Here is a 24,572-nt window from a genome sequence, read left to right as displayed (position 1 = left end):
TCGGTGATGTCATCCAACCATCTCATCCTCTGTCATCCCCTTCTCCTCCCGCCTTCAGTCTTTCCCAGCATCAGGATCTTTTCTAATAAGTCAGTTCTTCAAATGAGTCAGAATCAATTTGATGGAGCCTTATGGTTTTAACGGTAATTATCTTTAAAGTATTGCCATCTACCCATAATGGGAATTTCCTCTAAGGAACTGATTTGTGAATACAAAATATGCTTAGATTTTCAGACTGGCTGGCATGATATTCCTCCTGGATAACTTTGATACCAAAGTATAAATTCATCTTGCTCATTACTTGGGACCCGGAGCCGCGCGCAGCTAGCCCTCCCAGCCGCCGGAAAAAGGGCCGGAAGAGGCGGGACTTCTCAAGTGGCGTCATCGGGCGCCGCGGCAAGCTGAGGTTTGGAGTTTGGAGTGAACTGGGAGACCGGAGCGATGGCGGCGGCTGATGTCCCTTTGGGGTCATTGGTAACGGGTCTGTACGACGTGCAGGCTTTCAAGTTTGGGAACTTCGTGGTGAAGAGTGGGCTCTCTTCCCCCGTGTACGTTGATCTGCGGGGCATCGTGTCTCGACCGCGTCTTCTGAATCAGGTACCTACCGGGGAGAGGAAAGAAGAGGGTTTCGTGGCGTGAATGGGGACCAGGAGTGGGGTGACAGAAGTTGGACTCTGGGTGAGATCAAAAGAGCCAAGCAGGAGGACCGACCGTGCTTCGGCTTGGGGGAGTCGGTTTGCGAAACCCAGAGACCAGGAACTGTTAGGCTCTTTAGGACCTACAGGACAGCCTGCTCGTAGACTCGCTTGGCTTTGACATGTGCTTTGCAGCTGAGTCTGGGAACCCAGTTTGGGGCCTTGGCTCGCACAGAAGTAGTTGAAGGAGTTCCGCGTATTCAACTTCGTGAAAATGGGGCGGGGAGGAAAAGATGGGTGAGGGGAGAATTTAGTAGCTGCTTAAATACTTGGAAAGGCTCTTGCTAGGAAAAAGGGATTCGATTTTGCACTTTGTGGCCAGGAGCAAGAATTAAGGGCAGAGGGTGGACATTTCATGGAGGCAGTTCTTTGGTGAATAAAAGGGGAAAACTGTGTAGAAGTTAGAGATTTCTAGCACAATGCTTCTCAAACGCTGAGTATATATGAATCACCTGGAATTTTGTTAAAATGGGTAATCTGATTGATTGATTGAGTACATCTGAGGCAGGATGGGAGGTTATGCTTTCCTCACAAGCTGCCGACCAAAGCTGCAGATCACAGTGTAAGTAGCAGGGTCTAAATGTGCTGTCTAGTAGGGTTTCCTTGCCGCTTGCGAATATTGAACATTATGGGTGGTTTGTTTTTGTTTTGTTTTTTTTGGTTGCGCTGGGTCTTCGTTGCTGCCCATGGGCTTTCTCTAGTTGTGGTCACCGGGGACTACTCTTCTGTGCCTGGGCTTCTCGTTGCTGTGGATTCTCTTGTGGAGCTCAGGCTCTAAGCACGCTGACCTCAGTAGTTGTGGCACGTGGGCTTAGTTGCCCTGGGGCATGTGTGATCTTCCCGGACCAGGCGTTGAACTCCTGTCCCGTGCATTGGCAGGCGGATTCTTAACCACTGGACTACCAGGGAAATCCCAGAAATTTTTAAATTTAGTCACATGTGACCAGTGGCTACCTTATTGAACAGTGAAGATATAGAACCTTGCCATTGTCACAGAAGTTCTGTCTGGAAGACATGTGTAAGCTTTCTCCACCACTAAGGGTTTATGTTCACCCCTTGTGAGCCCCACTCTATGAGGTTATTATAGAAGGGACTGAAGCACTAGTTGAAGTGGGTTAGAATGTTCTCCCCATCCAGAATCTTGCTATGGCGCATCTCATCAGTGCTGAGAAAGTGAATGATTAGGGATCTTATTTTGAAAAATTGGCTTATTTTTGAAGAAGTCATCAGTTTACAGATGACTAAAAATTATTTTTTGATACTAGATGTTGAGGTGTGTGTGTATGTGTGTGTTATTTTGGGTAGTTAACTCAGGAGTTCAAAACACTGAGAGGTCTGGCTATAACAGAACTCTTTTCATGCCTGTTTATGTATGTAAATAGGGTTTCTTATTATTTGCACCCCCTAAGACACAGTAGAACTTACGCTGAACTCTGACTTCCAAGTAGTAAGTAATAGTCAGTTATACTAGATACATAAATTAATTGCCAAGGTCAGGTACTGTTCCTCTCACTAAGCAATGCATTTCCAAAATAATCTGTTTTATGCTTCTATCAAAATTTGCAGATTATGTTTTAATTCATTTTTTGCTCATAACAATTGTAATAATAACATAGAAGTTTTAACACTTAGAGACTTACGGTCATGGGAAATTTTTTAAATTTAAACAATTTAAAATTTCATTTACATGCATTTTTGTTTTTGAGAAGTATCATAGAGTGATCAGTAGAAGTTTTTCAAGCATAAATGTATATTGCATTAGAATAAAATTCTCTGGAGATAATGAAATGAGAATATAAGTTCAAGAAAGTGCAAATTTTTCCAAGTTTCATAGTTAAGCATTTTCATGTTGTAGTTTGTTTTGTTTCTGGCTCCCTGGAGTCTTAGTAGTGGTATGCAGGATCTTTAGTTGCCTTACGTGGGATCCAGTCCCGGCCCCCATCCCACTTCCCCCACATTGGGAATGCAGAGTTTTAGCCACTGGACCAATAGGGAAGTCTCTCTCTTTTTTTTTTTTAAAAGCAGATGTTACGTATCAAATCAATATGGCATTTGGATCTTGTTGAGTTCACTTAAAAGAATGATGTAACAGTTCTAGGATAATATGTTAATTTTTCCAGTACTCCAGAAGTTACATTTTTTGCTGCTTAAAAATATTCATAAATTTTTCAAATCTTTAGAAATACAGAAACAAGAAAATTTGAACACCTCTGATATAGGTCACTTAGTAAATCTTCGCTTTTCTTCTTAAAATAAGATGGTGTTGGGTGGGAGTATGCATTCGAGTATTAAAATGTGGTGATTTATGTGGGAAAAGATATTATCAACTAGTGGTTCTGTATTTATGAGAACTTTAAAAAATATTGGTGTATAGTCTTTTGTTGATTTTTTAAAAATTGAGATATAATTACTTGACAGATAACTACATTTGTTTCAGGTGTAGTGATAACTGTATATATTGCATAATCATTGCCACAGTAAGTGTAGTTAACATAATTGCGATTTTTTTCTTGTGCTGGGAACTTTAAAGATCTCTCAGCAGCCTCCAAATACGGAAAACAGTATTATGAACTATGGTCACTATGCTGTGTGTTATAATACATTTCCATGACTTATTTATTTTATAATTGGAAGTTTGTACCTTTTGAATTCCTTCACCTGTTTTGCCTTTCCCCTACTCTGCCTCTGGCAGCCACAATCAGTTCTTTATATTTACGATTTATCTTTGTGTTTATAAGACTCCACATATAAATAAGATCATAAGGTATTTGCCTTTCTCCATCTGTTTCACTTAGCATAATGCCCGTAAAGTCCCTTAATGCCCTTAAGTGTTGAGCCAATGGCAATGTATTGCACTTCAGTTCAGTTCAGTCGCTCAGTCGTGTCCGACTCTCTGCAACCCCATGAATTGCAGCACACCAGGCCTCTCTGTCCATCACCAACTCCTGGAGTCTACCCAAACCCATGTCCATCAAGTCAGTGATGCCATCCAACCATCTCATCCTCTGTTGTCCCCTTCTCCTGCCCCCAATCCTACCCAGCATTAGGGTCTTTTCCAATGAGTCAACTCTTCTCATGAGGTGGCCAAAATACTGGAGTTTCAGCTTCAACATCAGTCCTTCCAGTGAACACCCAGGATTGATCTCCTTTAGGATGGATTGATTGGATCTCCTTGCAGTCCAAGGGACTCTCAAGAGTCTTCTCCAACACCACAGTTCAAAAGCATCAAATTCTGCAGCGCTCAGCTTTCTTCACCATCCAACTCTCACATCCATACATGACCTTTGTCATGGCTGAATAATATTCCATTGTATGTGTGTATGTACATACTACATTTTCTTTATCTGTTTGTTCATTGATGGTTGTTTTGCAATTTAGTGACATGGGAGTTCTGGTTTTAACTTTTTGAGGAACCTGCATATTACTTTCCACAGTGGCTCACCAATTTTCATTCCCACCATAGTGCAGAAGGGTTCCATTTCCTTTGCATCCTCACCAAAACTTATTATTTTTTTGTTCTTTTGGTAATAGCCATTTGACATCTCATTGTGGTTTTGATTTGCATTTCCCTGATTATTAGTGATTTTGAGCATCTTTTCATATGCTTCTGGGCTATTTGTATGTCTTGTTTGGAAAAAATGTCTATTCAGATCCTCTGCCAATTTGTTTGATCAGATCATTTTTTGTAATTGAGCTGTGTGAATTCTTTATATACTTTAGATACTAATACCTTTTCCGAAATATAATTTCCAAATATCTTCTGCAGTTCAGAAGGGTACTTTTTTGGGGGGAGGGGGCATTGCTGATGGCTTCCTTTGTTCTGTGGAAGCTCTTTAGTTTGATATATCCCATTTGTTTATTTTTACTTTTGTTGTCTTTGCCTTTGAAGTCAGATCCAATCCGAAGAAATGTCACCAAGAGTGACGTCAGGGAGCTTACCAGCTGTGTGTTATTCTAGGAGTTTTATGTTTTCAGGTCTTACATTCAAGTTTAATCCATTTTGAGTTAATTTTTATGTATGGTGTATTATAGTGGTCCAGTTTCATTCTTTTGCATGTGGCTGTCCTGTTTTACTAACAGTGTGTTATTAAAAAGACTGTCCTTTCCCATTGTGCATTCTTGGCTCCTTTCTCATAAGTTAACTGAAATATGTGCTTGGGTTTATTTTTAGGCTCTCTATTCTGTTCTGTTGATCTGTTTATTTGTTTTTGTGCCAATTAGTTTTGACCACGATAGCTTTATTAATATAGTTTGAAATCAAGGAGTGTGAAGTCTCCACCTTTATTTTTCTTTCTCAAGGTTGCTTTGGCTATTTGGGGTCTTTTATGGTTCCAAAGAAATTTTAGGATTGTTTGTTCTATTTCTGTGAAAAGTACTATTGGATTTTTGATAGGGATTGCATTGAATCTGCAGGTTGCTTTGGGTAATGTGGACATTTTGACAATATTAATTCTTCCAAATATGAGCATGGAATATCTTAATTTGTGTCATCTTCAATTTTGTTCATTAGTGTCTTATACTTTTTAGCGTACAGGTCTTCCACTTCCTTAGTTAAATTTATTCTTAGGTACTTTGTTCTTTTTGAGGCAATTGTATATGGCATTGTCTTCTTATATCTCTGATAGTTTGTTGTTAGTCTATAAAAACACAACAGATTTTTGTATGTTGATCTTGTACCTTGCAGCTTTACTGAGTTCGTTTATTCTAACAATTTTTTATGAAGTCTTTATGGTTTTCTAAATATAAAATCATGTCATCCACTTAGTTTGGAGAAGGAAATGGCAACCCACTCCAGTATTCTTGTTTGGAGAATCCCATGGACAGAGGAGCCTGGCAGGATCGCAAGAGTCAGAACCAACTTAGTGACTAAACCACCACCACCACTTAGTTGCTCCTTCCTTTCCAATATGGATGCCTTTTATTTCTTTTTTCCTGCCTAATTGCTCTGACTAGAGCTTCCAGTACTATGTTGAGTAAAAAGTGACAAGAATGAGCATCTTTGTCATGTTTCTGATCTAAGGAAATAGCTTTCAGCTTTTCATCATTGAGTATGATTAGCTGTGGGCCTGTCATATATGGCCTTTATTATTCCATCTCTACCCTTTGTTCAGTCTTTATCAATGGTTGTTGAATTTTATCAAGTGCTTTTTCTGTACCTATTGAGATGACCATATGATTTTTATCCTTCATTTTGTTAATGTGATGTATCACATTGATTTGTGGTGTTGAACCATCCTTGTATCCCTGAGATGAATCCCACTTGATCATAGCTTATTATCTTCCTTATGCATTGTTGAATTTGGTTTGCTAATATTTTGTTGAAGGTTTGTACATCTAAATTCATTATCAATATTGACCTGTACTTTTTTTGTATGCATCCTTGTCTGGTTTTGGTATCAGTGTAATGCTGGCTTTGTAAAAGGAGTTTGGGGACATTCCTTCCTCTTTAACGTTTTGGAAGAACTGGAGGAGGCTAGGAATTAAATCTTTTTTGAATAGTAAAATTCAGCAATGAAGGCATTGGGTCTTAAACTTTCGTTTGTTGTGAGTTGTCTATTTGTTTATTATTGATTAATTCTCATTATCTCTCCTATTTATTCATATTTTCTAATTATGGTTCAGTCTTGGAAGACTGTGTATTTCTAGGATCTTATCCATTTTCCCAGGTTATTTATTGATTTATAGTTGTTCATAGTAACCTCTTATGAGCCTTTTATTTCTTTGGTATCAGGTGTGTGTTCTCTTTCATTTCTGATTTTATTGATTTGAGTCCTCTTTTTTTCCTGGTACTTTAGCTAAAGGTTTATCAATTTTGGTTATCTTTTTAAAGAACCAGCTATTAGTTCATTTATTTAAATTGTCTTTTGGTCTCCATTTATTTCCACTGTGATCTTTATTTCCTTCTTTCTGCTACCTTTGGGCTTCATTTCTTCTTTTTCTGCTTGTTTAGGCATAAAGTTAGGTTGTTTATTTGAAATTTTTCTTATTTCTTGAGGTGGGCCTGTATCATTATAAACTTTGCTCTTAAAACTGCTTTTGCTGAATCTTGTAGACCTCTGTATGTTTTCTTTTAATTTTCATTTAACTTAAGGGATTTTTTTTTAATTGTCTTTTGATTTCTTCATTGACCCACTGGTTGTTCCATAGCATATTGTTTAATCTTTATATATTTGAGATTTTTCTTGTCTTCTTCATGTAACTGAGTTCCAGTTTCATTCCACTGTGGTCAGAAAGATACTTGATATGATTTCAGTCTTCTTAAATTTCTTGAGAATTGTTTTGTGGTCTAACATGTGATCTATCCTTGAGAATCTTTCAGGTACGCTTAAAGAATGTGTATTCTATTGCTTTGGGATGAAATGTTCTCTATTAAGTCCATCTGGTCTAGAGTATTCTTGGTTGGAAGTGTTTTCCTTTGAACACTTTGAATATATCATGCCACTTCCTTCTGGCCTGCAAAGTTTTTGCTGGGAAATCTGCTGATAGTCCTAATGAGGTAGGGGGGTTGTTCTCTTGCATAACAAGTTGTTTTTCTCTTGCTACTTTTAAGATTCTCCCCTCGTCTTTAACTTTTGACATTTTAATTACATTCAAGTTTTTTTGGGTTCATCTTCTTTGAAACACTCCTAATTCTGGATGTCTGTTTCCATCCCTGAGTTAAGAAAGCTTTCAATCATTCTTTCTTCTTTTTTTGTGTTTTTATTTTATATTGGGAGCATAGTTGATTAACAGCGTTGTGTTAGTTTTAGGTGTTCAGCAAAGTGATTCAGCTATATATATACACATGTATCTGTTCTTTTTCAGATTCTTCTCCCATGTAGGTTATTATAGAATATTGAGCAGAGTTGCCTGTGCTATACAGTAGGTTCTTGCTGGTTATCTATTTTAAATATAGCAGTGTGTATATATTCCAGACTCCCAGCTTATCTCTCCCCTCATCTTTCCCTTTGATAACCATATGTTTGTTTTGTAGTCTGTGAGTCTGTGTTTTGTAAATATGTTCATTTGTATAATTTTTTTTTAGATTCTGAATATAAGGTGTATCATATGATTTGTCTTTTTCTGTCTAACTTACTTCACTTGGTATGATAATCTCCAGGTCCATCCATATTACTGCAAACGGCTTTATTTCATTCTTTTTAATTGTTGAGTAATATTCCATCGTATATATGTACCACATCTTTATCCATTTATCTATTGATGGACACTTAGGTTCCTTCCATTTCTTGGATATTGTGAATAACACAGCAGTGAACATTGGGGTGCATGGATCTATGCTCAGGAGTGGGATTGCTGGATGTCATAGCTATATATATTTTTAATTGTTTAAGGAATCTCCATACTGTTTTCTATAGTGACTGTACCAATATCCACTCCCACCAAAAGCATATGAGGGTTTCCTTTCTCCAAGCCCTCTAGTATTTATTGTTTTTAACCTTTTTGATGATAGCCATTCTATTCTGACTGGTGTGAGGTGATATCTCATTGTAGTTTTGATTTACATTTCCCTAATAATTAGCAGTGTTGAGCATCTTTTTATGTACCTCTTGGCCATCAGTATGTTTTCTTGGGAGAAATGTCTGTTTAGGTCTTCTGCCCATTTTTTGATTGAGTTGTTTGTTTCTTTGATACTGAGTTGCATGAGATGTTTGTAAATTTTGGAGACTAATTCCTTGCCAGTTGCATGGTTTGCAAATATATTTGTCTCCCATTCTGTGGGTTGTCTTTTCATTTTGTTTATGATTTTCTTTGTTGTGCACAAACTTTTGAGTTTAATTAGGTCACATTTATTTAGTTTTTATTTTATTTCCATTACTTTAGGAAATGGATTGAAAAAGATACTGCTGCAGTGTATGTCAAAGAGTGTTCTGCATATGTTTTCCTGTAAGAGTTTTATAGTATCCAGTCTTACATTTAAGTCTTGAATGCATTTTGAGTTTATATTTGTATATGGTGTTAAAGAGTGTGCCAATTTCATCACTTTACATATAGCTGTCCAATTTGCCCAGGACCACTTATTGAAGAGACTGTCTTTTCCCCATTACATGTATAATGTTGCCTCCTTTCTCAAAGATTAATTTACCATAAATGCGTGTGTTTATTTCTGGACTTTGTGTCCTGTTTCATTGATCTATATTTTTGTGACAGTGTCATACTGCAGTTTTGTCGTATAGTCTAAGGTCAGGGAGCCTGATTCTTCCACCATTGTTTTTTGTACTTGTGGTTGCTCTTTGGCTATTTGGGGTCTTTTGTGTCTTCACACAAATTAAATTTTTTTTTGTTCTAGTTCTGTGAAAAATGCCATCAGTAGTTTGGTAGGGATTGCACTGAGTCTGTAGATTGCCTTCGGTAGTATGCTCATTTTGACAGTATTCCAAGAGCATGGTACACCTTTCCATCTGTTTGTGTCATCTCTGATTTCTTTCATCACCATCTTAGTTTTCAGAGTTGAGATTTTTGTCTCAGGTTTGTTCCTAGGTATTTTATTCTTTTTATTTTTAAGCAAAAATAAGACACTATATATATGTGTGTGTGTGTGTATTTTTTTTTTTTTGGCCACACCACGTGGCATGTGGGATCTTAGTTCCCTGACCAGAAATTGAACCTGTGTCCCTTGCATTGGAAGTATGAATCTTAACCACTGAACCACCAAAGAAGTCCTGGTATTTTAGTCTTTCTGATGTGATGGAAATGGAATTGCTTTTTTAATTTCTCCTCCTGATTTTTTGTTATTGTTCAGTTGCTCAGTCATGTCCGAGTCTTTGCAACCCCATGGACTGCAGCATGCCAGGCTTCTCTTGACTAACTCCTGGAGTTTGCTCAAACTCATGTCCATTGAGTCAGTAATGCCATCCAGCCATTTTCTTCTCTATCGTCCCTTCTTCTCCTGCCCTCAATCTTTCCCAACATCAGAGTTTACTCCAGTGAGTTGGCTCTTTGCATCAGGTGGCCAGAGTATCGGAGCTTTAGCTTCAACATCAGTCCTTCCAATGAATGTTCAGGGTTGATTTCCATTAGGATGGACTAGTTTGATCTCCTTGCAGTCCAAGGGACTCTCAAGAGTCTTCTACAACACCACAGTCCAAAAGCATCAATTCTTCAGCGCTCAGCCTTCTTTATGGTCCGATTCTCACATCTGTACATGACTACTGGAAAAACTATAGCTTTGGCTAGATGGACCTTTGTCAATAAAGTGATGTTTCTGCATTTAATACGCTGTCTAGGTTTGTCACAGCTTTTCTTCCAAGGAGCAAGCATCTTTTAATTTCATGACTGCAGTCACTGTCCACAGTGACTTTGGAGCCCAAGAAAATAAAGTCTGTCACTGTTTCCATTGTTTCCCCATCTGTTTGCCATGAAGTGATGGGACCAGATGCCATGATCTTCGTTTTTTTTCCACTCAAGAAGGCTTTCTTCCCTCTCCTTGCTGTTCTTTGGAAGTCTGCATTCAGATGGGTGTATCTTCCCTTTTCTCCTTTGCCTTTCACTTAACTTCTTTACTAAGCTGTTTGTAAGGCCTCCTCAGACAACCATTGCCTTGTTGCATTCCTTTTTCTTGGGAGTGGTTTTGGTCACCACCTCCTGTTGTTAGGTATGTAAAAATGCAAGAGATTTCTGTGTATTAATTTTGTATTCTCCAACTTTACCAGATTCATTGATGAGCTCTAGTGGTTTTCTGGTGGCATCTTTAGGGTTTTCTATGTAGAATATGTCATCTGAGGTCAGTGACAGTTTTACTGGTTTTCCAATTTCGATTCTATTTATTCCTTTTTCTTCTGTGATTGCTATGGCTAGGACTTCCAAAACTGTTGAATAAAGGTGGTGAGAGTGGACATCCTAGTCTTGTTCCTGATCTTAGAAGGATGCTTTCAGCTTTTAACTGTTGAGTATTATGTTAGCTTTGTCACATATGGTCTTTATTATGTTGAAGTATATTCCTTTTCTCATTTTGTGGAGAGTTTTTCAAATAAATAGGTGTTGAATTTTGTCAGGTTTTCTGCATCTACTGAGATTATATATCATTTGTATTCTTCAATTTGTCGATGCGATGTATCATACTGGTTGATTTGCATATATTCAAAAATCCTTCCATCACTGGGATAAATCCCAGTTCATCATAGTGTATGATCCTTTTAATGTATTACTGGATTTGGTTTTCTAGTATTTTGTTGAGGATTTTTATATCTATGTTTGTCAGTGGTGTTGGCCTGTAATTTTATTTTTGTGTGTTATTGTTCTCTGATTTTGGTATCAGGGTAATGGTGGCCACATTGAATGAGTTTGGTTTGGGAGTGTTCCCTCCTCTGCCATTTTTGGGAACAGTTTCAGAAAGATAGGTGTTAACTGTTCTCTAAATTTGATAAGAATTGGCCTATGAAGTCATCTGGTCACAGACTTTTGTTTGTTAGTTTTTTACTTGCAGCTTTAATTTCAATACTTGTGATTGGTCTGTTCATACTTTCTATATCTTCCTCATTCAGTCTTGGGAAACGTTTCTAAGAATTGCCCATTTCTTCTAGATGGTCCCATTTTATTAGCTTATAGTTGTTCATACTACTATCATGATCCTTTGTATTTCCTTGGTGTCCATTGTAACTTCTTTTTCATTTCTAATTTTATTGATTTGAGCCCTTTCCCCTTTTTCCTTGATGAGTCTGGCTAAAGGTGTATCAATTTTGTGTACTTTTTCAAACAACCAGCTTGTAGCTTCATTGGTCTTTTCTGTTGTTGTCTTCATCTCTATTTCATTTATTTCTGCTCTGCTCTTTATGATTTCTTTCTACTAACTTTGGGTTTTGTTTGTTTTTCTTTCTCTAGCTTGCTTTATGTGTAAGTTAGGTCATTTAATTGAGATTTATCTTGTTTCCTGAGGTGAGATGGTATTGCCATAACTTCCCCTCTTAGAACTGCTTTTGTTGCGTCCCATAGATTTTGAATCTTTTTTTTTTTTTTTAATTTTATTTGTATATTTTTAGGCTGCACCAAGTCTTCGTTTCTGTACATGGGCTTTCTCTAGTTTTGGTGAGTGGGGGCTACTCTCTACTCTCAGGTGCGTGGGCTTGTTATTGCAGTGGTTCCTCTTGTGGAGGACGGGCTCTAGGCGTGAGGGCTTCAGTAGTGTGGCACACTGGTTCAGTTCCTCCGCTGTACGTGGAATCTTCCCAGACCAGGGGTCTGCCCATGCCCCCTGCACTGGCAGGCGAATTCTTAACCGTTAGAACACCAGGGAAGTCTGTGTTTTTGTTTTCTCTTGTCTCTAGTTATTTATTCTTTGATTTCTTCAGTGAGTTGTTTAGTAACATATTGTTTAGCTTCCACATGTTTGTGTTTTTTTTTTTTACAGTTTTTTGTCTTGTTGTATTTCTAATCTCATAGTGTTGTGATGGGAAAAGATGCTTGATATGATTTCAGTTTTCTTAAACTTACTGTGGCTTGCTTTGTGGTCCAGCATATAATAAATCCTGGAGAATGTTGCACGTGCACTTGAGAATGTATTTTGGATGGAATGTTCTTATAAATATCAATTAAATCAGTCTGGTCCAGTGTGTCATTTAAGGCATGTGTTTCCTTATTGGTTTTCTGTCTGGACTATCTCTATTGATGTAAGTGGGGTGTTAAAATCCCCCACTATTACTGTGTAACTGTTGATTTCTCCTTTTATGGCTGTTAATATTTGCCTTATATATTGAGGTGCTCCTATGTTGGGTACATATGTATTTACAGTTGAGATATATATAGTGTATAATGTGAATGTTCTCAATATTTTTTTGTTTAGATTCATTCATTCATTTCTTCAGTATTAAACAGGTGCCTACTATGTCCTTGGCAATGGCTAGCAGTTTTTCTGATTGGTAGTTTGTGAAGGGCTTGTTTATGGGGATGGAGATTTTTTTAGATCTAAATGAGAAACATCAACTTGCTGGGATGTCTCCTCCCTAGTTTTTTTTTTTTTCTCAGTCACATCCAAGAAGGGCAAAGGAAGAGCTCTAAACAATAAGCACGTGGGCTCACCCTTTGTGGCGCAAGTGGTGAAAACTCCCTGGCAGAGGCCCTGGGCTGAGAGCAGGGAGAAAAGGAAATCCTTGTGTATTCAAGCCTCTGGGTAGGAGAGGACTATCTTAATTAAGATGTCAAGATAGGAGGCAGGAGGACTTCTAGGGAGCTTGAGATTCCTTGGAATTAGAATCGGTTAGATGGTCTTGATGTCTAAAAAATGATCATTGGTATTAAAATAAGCAGTGCAGTTTTTTCCCACCTAAAGTTATATGTCCTTTGGAATTCTTTCAGCTTTTTTAGTATGATGGGCATTCTGAATAATGAGGTGTGGGACTGAAGCAGAATTTTAAAATATCATGTGAGCAAATTCCATATGTATAGAAAGAGATAAAAGAATCACCTAACCATCGACAGTTGTTTCATTTTCATGCATGAAGTCCTCCTTAAGAGAGGGATGAGTGACCTACTTTTTTTTTTTAATTTGGACCATTTTTTAAAGTCTCTGTTGAATTTGTTACAATATTGTTTCTGTTTTATGTTTTGGGTTTTTGGTGGTGGGATTATTAACTCACCCACCAGGAATTGAACCTGCACCCTTTGCATTGGAAGGTGAAGTCTTAACCACTGAACCACCAGGGAAGTCCCTACCTATTCTTAATTATCAAAGATGAGACTCGAATGAGCTGATATCCTGGGAAAGGGGACAGAACTTTTTTTTTTTAACATATCTGGAGCTCTGGAGAAAAAAAGCAATACCTAGGTGTTTATATTTTTCAAAAAGTTTCAAGATAATTCTGATATGCATCTGGATTTTGAAAAGTGATTATAGGTTTCTCTATTAAATTGTAGTTTTGGTGATATGGACTTCTATTATTTTTTTCTGTTGATTAGTCATAATCCAGTGGTATTAAGTGAGTAATAATTACATAATCATAATAGTAAAAGATGTTTTATCAGTTTCCATAATCAATAGCCAGACAAAAAATAGAAGATAATTACAATTGCAAGCCATATGCGAACGTGATAACTTAACAATATAAAATAGATACAATTTGGGGGGGTCAAGCAGAGTGATATGGTAAGTGGAAGTGCATACATGCATTTGTTTTCATCAGTGCAGCCAGCCTATGTCTTTGGTTGGTGCACTTAATCTATTTACATTTAAGATATGTATCATCATATTACCATTTTCTTAATTATCTTGAGTTTATGTTCTGTAGGTCTTTTCCGTCTCTTGTGTTTGCTGCCTAGAGAAGTTCTGTTAACATTTGTTGTAAAGCTCGTTTGGTGGTCCTGAGTTCTCTTAACTTTTGCTTGTCTGGGAAGTTTTTGGTTTCTCCTTCGAATCTGAATGAGAGGCTTGCTGGTTAGAGTATTCTTGGTTGTAGGTTCTTCCTTTCATCACTTTAAATATACTGTGACATTCCTTTCTGGCTTGTAGAGTTTCTGTTGAAAAATCAGCTGATAGCCTGATAGGAGTTCCCTTGTATGTTATTTGTTGTTTTATCCTTGTTGCTTTTAATATTTTATCTTTGTCTTTAACTTTTGTCAGTTTGATACTGTGTGTCTTGGTGTGTTCTTCCCTGGGTTTATCCTGCCTGGGATTCTGTGCTTCTTGGACTTGGTTGACTATTTCCTTTCCCAATTTAGGGAAGTTTTCAGATATTCTCTCTCCAGATATTTCTCAGGTCCTTTCTCTCTTCTCCTTCTAGGACCCCTATAACACAAATGTTGGTTGTTTAATGTTATCCCAGAGGTCTCTTAGAATGTCTTCATTTCTTTTCATTCTTTTTTCTATATTCTGTTCTACAGCAGTGATTTCCACTATTCTGTCCTCCAGATCATTTATTCGTTCTTCTGCCTTATTCTGCTGCTGATTCCGTCTAGTGTATTTTTCATCTCTGTTTGTTTGTTCTTTAGTTCTAGTAGGTCTTTGGTATTCTTGCATCTTCTCCATTGTTTTCCAGAGATCCTGGATCATCTTCACTATCATTATTCTGAATTCTTTTTCTGGAAGGTTGCCTATCTCCACTTCATTTAGTTGTTTTTCTGGGGTTTTATCCTGTCCCTTCATCTGGGACATAACTTTTTACTTTTTCATCATGATTAACTCTCTGTAATATGTTTTTTCCTTTAGCCACTGTGAGACTGTGCTTCTTCTTGCTTCATCTGTCTGCTCACTGGTGTTTAGCTGCTCAGTTGTGTCTGACCCCATGGACTGCAACATGCCAGGCTTCCCTGTCCTTCACCATCTCCTAGAGCTTGCTCAAACTCATGTCCATTGAGTCTGTAATGCCATCCAACCATCTCATCCTCTGTCATCCCCTTCTCCTCCTGCCTTCAGATTTGCCCAGCATTAGGGTTTTTTCCAGTGAGTTGGCTCTTTGCATCAGGTGGCCAAAGTATTGGAGCTTCAGCTTCAACATCAGTCCTTCCAATGAATATTCAGGACTGATTTCCTTTAGGATGGACTAGTTGGATCTCCTTGCAGTCCAAGGGACTCTCAAGAGTCTTCTCCAACACCACAGTCCAAAACCATCAATTTTTCGGTTCTCAGACTTCTTTATGGTCCAACTCTCACATCCATACATGACTACTGGAAAAACCATAGCTTTAACTAAACGGACCTTTGTCAGCAAAGTAATGTCCGCTTTTTAATATGCTGTCTAGGTTGCTTATAGCTTTTCTTCCAAGAAGCAAGTGTCTTTTAATTTCATGGCTGCAGTCACCATCTGCAGTGATTTTGGAGCCTGACAAAATTAAGTCTGTCACTGTTTCCATTGTTTCCCCATCTATTTGCCATGAAGTGGTGGGACCAGATACCGTGACCTTAGTTTTTTGAATGTTGAATTTTAAGCCAACTTTTTCACTCTCTTCTTTCACCTTCATCAAGAGGCTCTTTAGTTCTTCTTTGCTTTCTGCCATAAGGGTGGTGTCATCTGCATATCTGAGGTTACCGATGCTTCTAGCAATCTTGATTCCAGCTTGTGCTTCATCCAGCCCGGCATTTCGCATGATGTACTCTGCATGTAAGTTAAATAAGCAGGATGACAATATACAGCCATGACATACTCCTTTCCCAATTTGGAACCAGTCTGTTGTTCCATGTCTGGTTCTAACTGTTGCTTCTTGACCTGCATACAGGTTTTGCAGGAGGCAGGTATTCCCATCTCTTTAAGAATTTTCCCCAGTTTGTCGTGATCCACACAGTCAAAGGCTTTAGTGTAGTCAATGAAGGAGTAGATGTTTTTCTGGAATTCTCTTGATTTTTCAGCGTTCTAGCAGATGTTGGCTATTTGATCTCTGGTTCCCTTGCCTTTTCTAAATCCAGCTTGACCATCTAGAAGTTCTTGATTCACGTAGCGTTGAAACCTAACTTGGAGAATTTTGAGCATTGCTTTGCTAGCATGTGAGATGAGTGCAATTGTATGGCAATTGAAAGATTCTTTGTCATTGCTCTTCTTTGGGATTGGAATGAAAACTGACCATTTCCAGTCCTGTGGCCACTGCTGACTTTTCTGAATTTGCTGACATATTGAGTGCAGCACTTTAACAGCATCTTCTTTTAGGATTTTAAATAGCTCAGCTGGTAGGGTTAATGGCAACCACCAAGGGGGACCTTCCCAGACTGGCGCTCCTGTCCCTGTTGTGAGCCCCTGGTGACTCACGCCTTCACAGAAGGCTCTCCAACATAATCAGGTAGTTTGATTCAGTCTCCAGTGGGGTCACTGCTCCTTTTCTGGGTCTTTTTTCATGCAAGATTTTATTTGTGCCCTCCAAGACTGGAGTCCATGCTTCCCCTAGTCCTGTGGAAGTCCTATAATCAAATCCCACTGGCCTTCGAGGCCAGATTCCCTTGGGATTTCTAGTCCCTTGTCAGATCCCCAGGCTGGGAAGCCTGAAGTGGTGTTCGGAAACTTCATAACAGTGGGATAACTTTTTTGGCATTATTGTTCTGCAGTCTGTGGGTCACCCACCTGGTGGGTATGGGATTTGATTTTATTCTGATTGTGCCTCTCCTGCTGTCTTACTGCAGCTTCTTCTTTGTCTTTGGATGTGGGGCAACTTTTTTTGGTGGGTTCCAGTGTCCTCCTGTCGATGATTGTTCGACAGCTAGTTACAATTTGAGTGTTCTCTCAGGAGATGAGTGCACATCCTTCTACTCCACCATCTTAAACTGGAAGCCATTATTCTTCTCAATATTATTCCCTTGGTCTCCTAGACTGTTTTTGCTTTTTAAAATTACGGTGTTTTGTTTACTGTTGCCCCGTTTGGGTGAGTTCCACTGCCCTGTCTTCCAGATTACCAATCTTTCTGCTTTATCTAGTCTGTTTTTGAACCCCTCTAGTGTGTCTTTCAGATCAGTTATTGTATTCTTCAGCTCTTTGACTTCTTTTTGGTACATTTTTGCATTTTCTCTTTTTTCAAGTTCATCTATTCTTTTTCCTATTTTGGGTTAGCATCTTTATAACCATTACTTTAAGTCCTTTGTCAGGTAAATTACTTACCTTTTTCATTAAGCTTTTTTCTTGGAGCTTTATCTTTTTCTGTTGTTTGGAACATATATCTCTGTTTCCTCAATTTGCTTGACTCTGTGTTTGTTTCCATGTGCTAAGTGAAACAGTTATCTCTTCCAGTCTTGATGGGGTGGCCCCACGTTGGAAATGAACCTTACTTACCCTTTAACCTTGCCGTAGTTCTTGGTTATTTCTCAAACTGGGTATTCTACTGTTTCACACCTGTGGAGCCCAGAAGTGAACCAGAGTACCCTTTGCACCAGAGTACCTTTGCACCAGAGTACGCTTTGCAACCAGAGTACCCACTCCAGTGGCGTCCCCTGTTCGGGCTGCATATGCCTGCTGGCTTTGGTGTGTATCCGGACACTGCTGCTGTGGCTGCGGGACCGATGGGGATGGGGAACATGCTGTTATGCTGTGGCGGAAGCATGGGAAGTGCTGCATTCCCCTGCTGCCCCTGGGGTGGCTGGGCAGAGGCGTGTGGGGAAGGCACTAGCAAGTTAGAGAGTGTAAAAATGGTGCCTGCTAGTGCTTCCATATCTGGAGAGAGCTCCAATGGCGACATTCTGGCAGTTTTTAAGATTACCAAATGATTGCTTCATATATGATCTGGGCTCTTTTCAAGCTTCTGCCCTTTAGCTGGGTCCCAGGGTGAGTGAGTCTGCTCACAATCTATGTAAGAATAAATCTCCATTCCCTACATCCATATGGTTTTCCTGGATCTAAACTTGGTTGGTTTTCAAAGCCAAGTGTTTTGAGTGCTCATCTATCTGGTGCAGGTTCACAGGCTTCCCTGGTGGCTCAGAGGGTAAAGCGTCTGCCTGCAGTGTGGGAGACCTGGGTTCAATCCCTGGGTCGGGAAGATCCCCTGGAGAAGGAAAAGGCAACCCACTCCGGTACTCTTGCCTGGAAAATCCCATGGACGGAGAAGGCTGGTAGGCTACAGTCCATAGGGTCACAAAGAGTCGGACACAACTGAGCAATTTCACTTTCACTTTCACAGGTTAGGGTGACTGTTGTAGGGTGTCAGGGGGAAGTTCAGTTTTTGTGAACTCCCTGTTGCTTATGGGTTGCTGAAGTGGGGATGGAGTTTTGAGGGGACTGTGTCTAACTCTTCTACCTATCTCTTGTTATCCTTTTTTGTGATGTAGCTGTTCTGCTAGTTCTCAGATTCTTTTAGAGGGAATTGTTCATAGTGAGGTATAGCTTTGTTGTGTCAATGAGAGGAGGTGAGTTCAGGATATTCTTACTCTGCAGTCTTGAACCACTTTCCAACTTGTTTATTTTTGGTTTTGTTACCTTTGCTTTTGTTGTCAAATCCAAAAAAATCATTGCTAAGACCAATGTAAAGGAACTTACCGCCTGTTTTTTTCTAGGAATTTTATGATTTCATGTCTTAACATTCAAGTCATTAATCCATTCTGAGTTAATTTTTATGTGTGGTGTAAGATAGTGGTCTAGTGTGCCCCAAACCTGTTTGTTGAAGAGACTATCCTTTTCCCTTTTTATATCCTTGGCTCCTTTGATGTGTATTAATTGAACATGTATGTGTAGCTTTATTTCTGGGCTCTCCATTCTGTTCTGTTGACCTGTGTGTCTGTTTTTATGCCAATACCATATTGTTTTGATTACTATTACTTTGTAATATAGTCTGAAATCAAGGAGCATGATGCCTCTAGTTTTTTTCTTTTTCAAGATTGTTTTGGCTATCCTGGGTCTTTTGTAGTTCCATACAAATTTTAGGATTGTTCCATTTCTGTGAAAAGTGCCATTGTAATTATATAGAAATTGTATTGAATTTATATATTGCTTTGGGTAGTATGGACATTTTGACATTTTAATTCTTCTGGTCCGTGAGCCTGGAATATTCTTCCATGCATTTATGCCACCTTCAGTTTTTTTTTAATCTAATGTTTTTAGTGTGCAAGTCTTTCACTTCCTTGGTTAAATTTATTTGTAGGTGTTTTATTCTTCATAATGCAATTATTTTCTTTTTAAATATTTGTATTTATTTATTTGACTGCACCGGGTCTCAGTTGTGGCACACGGGACCTTTTATCTTTGTTGCGGCATGTGGAACCTTTATATACAGCACGCAGGATCTGTAGTTGTGGCATGTGGAACCTTTAGATACAGCACGCAGGATCTGTAGTTGTGGCATGTGGGATCTTTATATACAGCACGCAGGATCTGTAGTTGTGGCATGTGGAACCTTTAGATACAGCATGCAGGATCTGTAGTTGTGGCATGTGGGATCTTTAGATACAGCACGCAGGATCTGTAGTTGTGGCATGTGGGATCTTTAGATACAGCACGCAGGATCTGTAGTTGCCACATGTGGGATCTAGTTCCCCAACCAGGGATAGAACCTGGGCCCCTTGCATTGGGAGCACCGAGTCTTAGCCACTCATTCACCAGAGAAGTTCTGATGCAATTGTTTTCTTAATTTCTCTTGTAAAACTTCTTAAGTGAAAACTTGTGTTGGGAAAATAAAACTGATAGGTTTAGATACTCAAAGCATAATGAATTACTGAGGACAACTGTGAAGCCCAAGTGTCATGCTTAGTCTCAGGGTCAATATCATAGCCTTTCCTGACACATTCCATGTTGCCCTTGAAGTAGTCCTGAGTCTAGCCAAGTAGATTAATTCTTGTGCTTTTATTTTTTATTTTTTTGTAAACTGGAATTTGTGAAGAGGATAATTTAACAACAAGGTATTTATATTTTTCTGACTAAGTTTGAGACTTTCCTTTGCTAGGTTTTTACTGTCATGTTGTTACATGATTTATATACAGCTTTAAAAATAGTAATAATAAATCATTCATATGTTCCTCTTTTTCTTTTTTAACAGGTTGCAGAAATTTTATTTCAAACTGCCCAAAATGCAGAGATCAATTTTGACAGTGTGTGTGGAGTACCTTATACAGCTTTACCATTAGCTACAGTTATCTGTTCAACCCACCAAATTCCAATGCTTATCAGAAGGAAGGAAACAAAGGATTATGGTAAAGTAAAAGTAGTATAAGCATTAAGTTGATTTGTAACCTGACTCTTTTAGAATTTGTTATTCTAGGCACTGAGGTTCATAGTCACCTTGAATATTCTTCATAAGTCCTTTAAGTTGTTATGGCCTTGGAGTGTGTTAATTGATGTTATAAAGCAACTCCCTTTCCTTTAGAGTCTGGGGATAAAATGCTTTGTGTTAATTAGGCAGTAAAAAAAAAAAAAGTGCTATGTGCACCAAATTTATGAAATCCAATATTTTCACCAGCACTTTCCTCATCAGCAGAATGCTTTTAGAGCACATACTTTCCCAGTATACTATATTTAAATTACATGAATAAAACTATTCCCTTAAAGCAATGTAAGGGAATTTCCTGGTATCCCAGTGGTTAGGACTCTGCATTTCCACTGTGGGAGGCCTGGTTGGGGAAATAAGATCCTACAAGCCATGTAGCATGGCAAAAAGAGGGCAGGGGGGCAATGTAAATGCCACATGGAATTCTTTTTTTTTTTTTTATTTTCACTTCATTTATTTCTTCAAAACAAGTCATTTTATATAGCATTTAGATATTTAAAATCATACACCTCACAAGTAAAATCAATGCATCTTAATGAAAATGGTAAAATCACAAAATTAGGCATCTCTCAGGTAGTAGCAGCAGTGCTGCTACTGCTGCTGCTGCTAAGTCGCTTCAGTCGTGTCTGACTCTGTGCGACCCCATAGACGGCAGCCCACCAGGCTCCGCCGTCCCTGGGATTCTCCAGGCAAGAATACTGGAGTGGGTTGCCATTTCCTTCTCCAGTGCATGAAAGGGAAAAGTGAAAGTGAAGTCGCTCAGTCGTGTCCGACTCTTAGCGACCCCATGGACTGTAGCCTACCAGGCTCCTCCGTCCATGGGATTTTCCAGGCGAGAGTACTGGAGTGGGGTGCCATTGCCTTCTCCACACATGGAATTCTAAATAGAGATTTATTTTTTTTTTAATGGGTTCATGGCAGTAGGTTATCAGGTGTGTGTTTCAAACATGTTTTAAAGCTACATCAATCTAAAGGTATTGGGACTGACTTTGTATTTTATTACATTAAGAATTAATGGTTTTTGGTATTATTTCTGTTTTGTTGCTTTTTTTGATGAGTTCTTTTTACCAATGTGTTCTAAAGATTTTTATGATGAAATCATATGGTGTCTGGGATTTGCTTCTAAAAATTATTGGGGGGAGGGTGGGATTGGAATTATGGCTGAAACAAGATTGCCCATGAGTTTTTAGGTGGCAAGTTGCTGTATTTGTGGAGATTTGTTATACTCTTGTCTAGTTTTAGTTTATTCAACATTATAAAAAACTAGAATAATATTTTTGCTACTTAGTCGAACAGTGTTTTATCTATATGAATCTCTCCCATAAGGAAACTATTATTTCTATTTCCTTATTATGTATCTTCAAAAATACTTCTTAGAATATGATCATTCATTTTAAAATATACCTATAAATACACTCTTATGTTCTGGTGTAAGTTAAACTTGCCAGTTCTTCAAGGGAAGGAAAGGAGTTAGGGGGAAAGACAAAGATAGTACCTGTGGAAAAGTTAAAAGTGGGCAAAACACCCACTAAATATATTCTGCTTCAAAATAAGGCAAATTTGGTAGTGGAAAACACAAAAATGAGTCTCTGAAAACACAGGTCTGTGTAGTCTATAGCCCGAGTTATTTACAGTTTGTAGTTTATCTGAAAATAGTCTGTAGTGGGGATTGGAGTGGGCCAGTATATTTAGTCACATTGCATTATATAATTCATAAGCTTGTAGTGATTCATCTAAATGATTGTTGAATATTTTCCCTCCTAAATTTGTATACTCAAAAGGCCAGCTGTTTCGCTGATCTTGAATAATGAAATTGTTAATGGAAAAAAGAATGATTTCATTGATGATATTGTGCTATTCTTCAATAACTTTCATCAATCCAGGTGATCTTACCTAAAGAAACCCCATATTTGAAATTTTGATCATAAACACTGTGATGTTTTACAAAGTTAAATAATTTCCTAGTTTTACAGTAAATATTCTGTATATGTAACTTTGACAGTTTTGAAATAGAGACATTGAACAAAACAGTAAATCATAGCACATTGAAGATTCATCAGAAATTTTAAAAATATATTTCCAAAGTGGATTATCAGAAAGTATAATTTAGATTACCTTTTCATAAATACATGCCAAATTTATACTATAGATACATTTTGAGTTGGTTGAAATACATAATTTAAAAATGGAATCAACATATTATTTTCTTTTCCAGGTACTAAACGGCTTATAGAAGGGGCTGTTAATCCAGGAGAAACCTGCTTGATCATTGAAGATGTTGTCACCAGCGGATCTAGTGTTTTGGAAACTGCTGAGGTTCTTCAGAAGGAAGGCTTGAAGGTCACTGATGCCATAGTGCTGCTGGACCGAGAGCAGGGAGGCAAGGACAAGTTGCAGGCCCATGGGATTCGTCTCCACTCAGTGTGTACCTTGTCCAAAATGCTGGATATTCTTGAGCAACAGAAAAAAATCGATGCTGAGATCATGGAGAGAGTGAAGAGATTTATTCAGGAGAATGTTTTTGTGACAGCTAATCCTAATGGTTCTGTCCCTTCTGTGAAGAAAGAACCCAAAGAACTAAGTTTTGGTGCACGTGCAGAGCTGCCTGGGATCCACCCGGTTGCATCGAAGCTTCTCAGGCTTATGCAAAAAAAGGAGACCAATCTGTGTCTGTCTGCTGATAGTTCAGAGTCCAGAGAGCTGCTGCAGCTAGCAGACGCTTTGGGACCCAGAATCTGCTTGCTTAAGACTCATGTAGATATTTTGAATGATTTTACTCTGGATGTGATGAAGGAGTTAACCACTCTGGCAAAACGCCATGAGTTTCTAATATTTGAAGACCGGAAATTTGCAGATATAGGAAATACAGTAAAAAAGCAGTATGAAGGTAAGTATTATTCAGGAACCCACAAGAATCAAAATCCAGCCTAAACTGGCTGAAGAACAAAAGGAAATGTATTGGCTCGCATGACAAAGTCCAGCAGTAGAACAGCCTGTCAAGCGTGGTTGGATCTAGGAGCTCAAGTGATATCTTTGGGCTTACTTTCTCCTCAAGTCTCAGCTCTGCTTTCTTCTCTCTTCTTTCTCAGGTAGGCACACTCCTCATGCCTGCCCCAAACCAATCACTCAGGCCTGGGTATAGAATACCTTTATTAACTCACTTGGGTAATATGTCCTGCTCCTGGTGATCTGCGGCTATTAACTTTACGTAAACTTCTTGAAACCCGAGGTACAGGGGTAATTCTCCTAAAGAAAATGGCTGTGCTGATGCCAGAAGAAAGGGACATGGGTTTTAGGCAAGCAGAAATGACAGGTGTTAGCCCTGTCAGAACAAAATGCAGTGAGTTCTGAATCTTTGGAGAATGAAAATTGCAGATACAGGAAATAAGGAAAAAGTAGTATAAAGTGGTAAGATTTAAAATTTTTAGCAAAAAAAGATCTGTTGATACACATCCTTTTTTAAAAGTGTTAAATAGGAACTCAGAGTAGAGCATACATTAGTAAAAATGCTTCTTTTACCCATTCATCTACGCAAATTTCTGTCCTATTTATCTAATGCTTTTTTGTTTTCACTTAACCTTACAATAGACATTTTATGTTCTTTAATAAGCATCTTTTAAGATAATTTTTTCTTAAAGTAATACATGCATATTCTTAAGCTACTTCTTTAAGGATAGATTTGTTTGTAATCACTTCATATGCTTAAGATATTGACTGTTGAAAGAGTTATACAAGCTTTCTACAAGTTTGCATATAGTTTTTTCAAAAATCTACTTGAGTTATTGTTCTGCTTTTAAAATGAATATAATTGCTTTATTGAAATTTGAAGAGCTAGTGAGACCTAAGGAACAGGAAATAGATTTGAGAGATGGTAAGTTCCTGAGATATCCCTACAGGGTAAAAATCGGTCATCTTCAGAGGAATTTCAATTTGGTGTCTTTGACATCAATACACCTGTCTTCACTGGCATCCCTTTCCAGTTGCATAAATCTTACTGGTGGTCACAAGCATCCAGCCTGCAAAGAAAAACAGCCTTACCAGTTTTGCTAATAAACTAAGTATAGAGCTTACAAGATTTTTTCTCCTTGTTATTTCTCAACTAGCTAAGCAGATGGAAAGATACATTTTTCGCAAATAGGTCCACTGATAATTACTAAAATTCTTGAAGTGCTTCACTATTTCATTAGCATATTACTAGATTATTTCCATATTGTAGATAGTTGGTTGAGTTAAAAGTTAAAGGTTTTTGTTTGAAAATTGACAAACATCTTTTTTTCCCTTTCT

At 38.2% G+C, this 24,572-nt stretch overlaps 1 protein-coding gene and 1 long non-coding RNA gene across 3 annotated transcripts in view; one reads left to right on the top strand and one right to left on the bottom strand.

Moving 5' to 3' along the window:
* The first annotated feature begins 410 nt into the window (after nucleotides 1–410).
* The window catches only part of UMPS (uridine monophosphate synthetase), a 48,051-nt gene continuing 23,889 nt past the window's right edge, over nucleotides 411–24,572 (top strand). For both annotated transcript variants that reach the window (XM_081571716.1, XM_081571715.1), the window contains exons 1-3: nucleotides 411–597; nucleotides 20,061–20,214; nucleotides 22,504–23,175. In XM_081571716.1, coding sequence (XP_081427842.1) covers nucleotides 442–597; nucleotides 20,061–20,214; nucleotides 22,504–23,175 — 982 coding nt within the window. In that variant the 5' untranslated portion in view covers nucleotides 411–441. The remainder of the gene's footprint in view (nucleotides 598–20,060; nucleotides 20,215–22,503; nucleotides 23,176–24,572) is intronic.
* The window catches only part of LOC145538872 (uncharacterized), a 39,081-nt gene continuing 36,853 nt past the window's right edge, over nucleotides 22,345–24,572 (bottom strand). The window contains exon 3 of the long non-coding RNA XR_014077302.1: nucleotides 22,345–24,304. This is a non-coding gene — a long non-coding RNA (uncharacterized LOC145538872). The remainder of the gene's footprint in view (nucleotides 24,305–24,572) is intronic.

Source organism: Giraffa tippelskirchi, chromosome 2, assembly GCF_054371585.1.
Source record: "Giraffa tippelskirchi isolate mGirTip1 chromosome 2, T2T-mGirTip1v1.2.pri, whole genome shotgun sequence".
Classification (NCBI taxonomy): domain Eukaryota; kingdom Metazoa; phylum Chordata; class Mammalia; order Artiodactyla; family Giraffidae; genus Giraffa; species Giraffa tippelskirchi.
The sequence above is the reverse complement of the archived record's forward strand: the minus strand, read 5'-3'. Positions and strand labels throughout refer to the sequence as shown.